Below are 5,328 nucleotides of genomic sequence, written 5' to 3' on the forward strand. Positions count from 1 at the left end.
AAGGGATGCCATCCCATGGGAAAATGACAAAAGGAAAAAAGCGCAGACACTGTTACGCAGCGAGGCCAGCAATAGTTGCAAGAGAAGAAAAATTCTTAATGGGAAACCCCCACATCTGAGAATTAGAAGCAAAAATTCACCAGGGAAAAATTCAGCAGTCAGCCCTGCAGACAATGCCTTTTATCCATGTGGGGGCCTGCATTTATCCAGTTTTCATCACCCACAGATGGCACGACAGCAGTAAAGAGGAGCAGAGAAGAATCATTAGGAATGGCCAGAGAAAGTGAGACTAACGGCAGAAGATGTAATTCCTTCTTAAAAAGGTTTGTTCTGTCATGGCTATGTACCGTTTGAAAGAGGCCTGTTTAGTCCTGGGCCAGAACTGGATGTACAAGCGTGGCGCAGAATTCTCCTGTTCATTCCTGATCCCACTGCACTGAAACAGTGAAAACTTCCACAGTAGAGATGCGAAACCCTTGGAACGCTGAGGCAGCACCTGCACACCTGCAGGCATCGTGATGGTGTAACACCAGTCATGCGCACTACTACCTGAATCTCTCCCAAAATCGATACCCATCCCAAGCAACAGCAGGGCAGACACGCAGTGTGCTAATGCAGTTGCAGCCTCAGCATCGCTCTTGGTGGTGTTTGGTTCCCTGAACTCTCAGCATGACCTCGCTGCCCTGGGCTGGCTACAAAGCCTGTTCCTGCTCATCAAACGAGTGCTGGTTAACGACTCCTAAGGGAGTCCCTCTCACCAGCCCTCAAAATGATCCTCGCAGGGTCAGGGATCTGCCATTGTGCAGGTGATGGCTGTGGAGGAGAGCTGCCGTGCTACACTGCACCTCATGGGTGGTGGAGCTTCTCCGAGTGTGATGACCACCAGCGTACACTTACAGACTGCCCTTACGGCCTGAGACATCCCACAGCTCCTCTGACCGAACAGCTGGAGGAAAGTCAGGGGGAGGATGCGGTGTGCAGTCGAGGCCGGCAGTGCCCAGGACGTGCAGGTGGCCCTCGGCTTGCAAAGGTCCCCGCAGGGAGCCAGGGTCCCCGCAGGGTGCAAGGGTGCCCCGCAGCGTGCGGTGGGACCCCGCAGCGGTGCGCACACCCGCTGCCTTGCCGAGGAGGGGGCACCGGGAGCCCCCACGACCGGGCAGGGCAGGGAAAGCCCCCCGGGAAAGCCGGCAAGGGGCAGTCGCCCGGGGCGCAGCAGGGAAGTACCGACGGGGACGCCGGGGAGGCGAGTACTTCCCCCTCGACGTGGAAAAGCGCCAAGTTCCCTCCCGGGCCGACCTCTTCCCACCCCTCCGCCTCCCTCCGGCGGCGGGGAGGGGAGGGAAGGGGCCGGCCCGCGCCGATCCGCCCTCCCTGCCACCACCCGCGGCGCCGAGCAGGACCAGACCCGCCGGTCGGGCTTTGACTGGCTGGAAATTCCCGTCCTCGGCGGCTCCTCCCCCGCAGAAATCCCCTCGCCGGGGTGTATATGCCAAGCGCCGCCGCTGCCGCCGCTCACTCGCATAAGCCGAGCTCTGCTGCCATGATCAGCGCCCGCCGCCCCGTCGAGCCGCCGGTTATGGAGGGCTACGAGCAACCGAAGAAAGAACGCCAAGGCGGGTTCCCGCTCGACGACCGCCACGACAGCGGCTTGGACTCCATGAAGGAGGAGGAGTACCGGCAGCTGGTGAAGGAGCTGGAGGACATACGCCTGCAGCCCCGCGAACCGCCCGCCTGGGCACAGCAGCTGACGGAGGACGGGGACACGTAAGTGCGGGTCGAGGAGCGGGGGGGGGCACGGACCGGGGGTGGGGGACATGGCGCGGTGAGGACGGGACAGGACGTGCTGCCGGCGGGGAGGCGCCGCGCTGGGCCGCGCCGCGGCGGGGAGGGGAGGGCGGAAAGTCCCTGGAGGGGCGCCAGGGAGAGGCGGCTCCGCGGCCGGCGGAAAGCCCCGGCCGCCGAAAGCCCCGGCTTGCGACACCCGCGCATGACCCTGCCGCCGGCCCGCCTCGCCCCTCTGCGCGCCTGGGGGATTTCGGGGCTTTTAACGTGGGATTCGGGGGGTTTAACTTGGGTCGTTTAATTCGTGGGGTGGTTTTTTTCCCTGCAGTTTTCTCCACTTGGCTATTATCCACGAGGAAAAAGCCCTGAGCCTGGAGGCGATCCGGCAGACGGCCGGGGACCGTGCTTTCCTCAACTTCCAGAACAACCTCAGCCAGGTACTTTCACCTCTGCAGCCCCGAATCCGGATCAACCCCCGCCGCTCCCACAAAAGCCCTCTGGGGAATTCCCCCTCAAAAAGTCCTTTTTAAAATGTTTTTTAATTGATGGATATTAAATCAAAGCCTGCGTTCAGGAAAGTCCCCAGCTGGCTCCAGCCAGTGTTAGTACAACCCTTCCTCTCCCGCAAGAGTGGTATTTAACACCCGCATTTTTCAAATATGATGCAATGGGTTGCATCCCTCTTTACTGGGATGTTAATGATACCCTTCATATGGATTGACGGTTCAGTATCCAGAGAGCCTTAAGTTCATCACTTCCAGACTAAAGGGCAACTATACAATATGTCGGGAAGCGTAAAGAACTGAGTTTCTGGCATGTGTTTTTAATTGGGGGCACAAATCATCAAGCAGTCAAGGGGTCTGTTTGTCCAGATGTTGCTGCCAAGTTTGCGGTGTAACTTACAGGTCTGCGTTTTCTCTTCTGCCTGCAGGCTCCTCTTCACCTGGCAGTGATCACTGATCAGCCTGAAATTGCTGAGCATCTTCTGAAGGCCGGATGCGACCTGGAAATCAGGGACTTCCGAGGAAACACCCCCCTGCACATTGCCTGCCAGCAGGGCTCCCTCAGGAGCGTCAGCGTCCTCACGCAGTACTGCCAGCCGCACCACCTCCTTGCTGTCCTGCAGGCGACCAACTACAATGGTACGGGCACACTGCTGTACATCGATGTCGGTGTGCTGTACTGAGGGAAGGGTTCGTGTCCCACAGACCTCAAAGAGCTCTGGAGAGGTGGAGAAGGGTCGTTATGCTCATTTGAGAGTTGAGGAGCCCAAAGCAGTGTCTCACTTCTTCAAAATGTCACTGTCTTGTAGGCCTCCTCAGCTGTTGGTTATTGGCTCTTACAGCTTTGAATTTTGCATTTTTAGTGAGTACTTTTGCAGTGCTCCTTTTTTTTTTTGTTAAAATAAATTGTAGTCAAACACTGGAATAAAGCCTCTAAGAAATCTTTCCAAAATCCAACCCTGTTATTCATACTTACTGGAAGCTGGAAAGCTCTTCTGGAAAACACCCTTTTGCCATGGATGGATCGCAAACTTAGATATCATTTTGTCCTATCATCTTGACTTTAACTGAATGATAGGGTTTAGGTTAGACTTACTCAAATTTTATCTTCATTTGTGTTTTGCAGGACACACATGTCTCCATTTGGCATCTATTCAAGGATACCTGGCTATTGTCGAATATTTGCTGTCCTTGGGAGCAGATGTAAATGCTCAGGTATGTAATGTATACTGTGAATTTAACTGAGCAGGGCTGCGTAATCGTAAGAATCGACAGGTCTGGCACTGGCTCGGGCTCTCCTAACATGCCAAACCTTCTGTTATTTTCACACAGGAGCCATGCAATGGCAGAACGGCACTACATTTGGCTGTCGACCTGCAGAATTCAGACCTGGTGTCGCTTCTGGTGAAGCATGGGGCAGACGTGAACAAAGTGACCTACCAGGGCTATTCCCCCTGTCAGCTCACGTGGGGAAGAGACAACTCCAGCATACAGGAACAGCTGAAGCAGCTGACCACAGCCGACCTGCAGATGTTGCCAGAAAGTGAGGACGAGGAGAGCAGTGAATCGGAGCCTGAATTCACAGAGGATGAAGTAAGTAGCTATTTGCACCTTTTCAAGAGAAGGGGAAGATCCTGCCCTTTGTAGTTTTTTTGTTGGTGCCTCTCTGATGACATGCTCCAGTGACCTCTTACCTATACAACTGACGGGTATAAATAGCCCGTAAAGTAAGGTTACGCTGTCGGCCATCAGCCAGATAGCAGTTGGGGCAAACGTATAAATAGAATAAATTTAAGAATAAAATGTAAAAAAACCATGGGGGAACGGAGGTTAACTTCACGCAACATGAGTCTCTGAACGTTGTTCTGTTGCTGACACCTACAGAACCTCGTGAGATAAAATTCAAGTTAACGGGTGGTTTTTTCGTCCTCAGCATTTGTTTTTCTAACATTCTCAGTGCTGGTAAATGGCAAACGTAACCATTTCGGTGTAGAAGTTTTATATGCCGCCAAAGTCAGGGCATGCAGAATTTGGCAGTTATCCCAGAGTGAATACGATACTCCCACTAAGAATTTTGCATTAACAGCCTTTTGTTTTTTCTTCCAGCTTATATATGACGACTGCCTTATTGGAGGGCGACAGCTGGCATTTTAAAGCAGACCCTTCTGTGAAAAGAAGTGACTGTGTACATATGTATAGAAAAAGGACTGACTTTCTTCATTTAAAAAGAAAGTTGCAACATGGAGGGAAAAACCAGGAGGGAAATACCACACTGCCCAGCAAGGAGCACGTAATTGTAACAGGACGGTTCCAGGTTCCGGCCTGTGTTTAAATACAGGAGCGGGATGTGTTACATCAGTAGAGATCTGTGATTATTCACACCACCTGATAAAGAGACACATATCCAGTCTTCTCAACCCTACGAAGGTAACAGACTACACATCCAACCTGCTAGTTACAGAGAGCTATCTTGTGGCATAAAGTACCACGAGGAATGTGTGTCCTCTCATGGCAAGGCAGGCTCATACCAACACCCCATCTTCTTGGAGACTGTGTGTTAATTTCTGCTGGGCTGGAGGTGCTCCTTGGCCTTACTGACCGACCTCGGCTGCTCTCAGTGGCGTGTCCCAGGCGGAGGAGTCGAACCAAGGGACTGGTGACCTGGCTGTTAGGAGAAAGGTAGCAATAATGTTAACTGTGGGCATTGGAAACTGTGTGTTTCACACCATGTGTGTCATAATTGCTACACTTTTTAGCAATTGTATATTGTGTAAATACTGTACATTTTTGTTTATAATTATTTTGGTACATGTGAGATACGTATTTATTAAAAAAAGTCAGATTACTGTGCCTGGTCTGTGAAACGGTTCATTGCCCACCTCGTTGTCCTGAGATATGGAACATGGACATGGGAATCCACCTGGTTTGCTTTTTAAGAAACATTTAACACTTAGTAGACCGATGGAGTCACAGGCTCAGGGGTTTTACGTGGTTCACCTCAGCAGCGGCAAGACATCTAAGCAGCTCTCAGCCCTTCTGCTGC

At 52.6% G+C, this 5,328-nt stretch overlaps 1 protein-coding gene across 1 annotated transcript; it reads left to right on the forward strand.

Moving 5' to 3' along the window:
- The first annotated feature begins 1,523 nt into the window (after nt 1-1,523).
- Nucleotides 1,524-5,124, forward strand: NFKBIA (NFKB inhibitor alpha). The gene is made up of 6 exons (XM_059819757.1): nt 1,524-1,764; nt 2,111-2,219; nt 2,714-2,924; nt 3,412-3,500; nt 3,618-3,878; nt 4,392-5,124. The coding sequence occupies exons 1-6, from the start codon at nt 1,541-1,543 to the stop codon at nt 4,437-4,439; spliced, it is 942 nt and encodes a 313-aa protein (XP_059675740.1). The 5' UTR covers nt 1,524-1,540; the 3' UTR covers nt 4,440-5,124.
- Nucleotides 5,125-5,328: the final 204 nt, after the last annotated feature.

This window comes from Gavia stellata, chromosome 7 (genome assembly GCF_030936135.1).
Source record: "Gavia stellata isolate bGavSte3 chromosome 7, bGavSte3.hap2, whole genome shotgun sequence".
NCBI classification, from domain to species: Eukaryota; Metazoa; Chordata; class Aves; order Gaviiformes; family Gaviidae; genus Gavia; species Gavia stellata.

Excerpts from the sequence above, each read along its gene's own strand:
- NFKBIA (XM_059819757.1), top strand. The coding sequence starts at position 1,541 with ATGATCAGCGCCCGCCGCCCCGTCGAGCCGCCGGTTATGGAGGGCTAC. Across the intron at positions 1,765-2,110 it reads CTGACGGAGGACGGGGACAC|TTTTCTCCACTTGGCTATTA; the intron begins GTAAGTGCGGGT and ends TTTTCCCTGCAG. Across the intron at positions 3,879-4,391 it reads CTGAATTCACAGAGGATGAA|CTTATATATGACGACTGCCT; the intron begins GTAAGTAGCTAT and ends TTTTTCTTCCAG.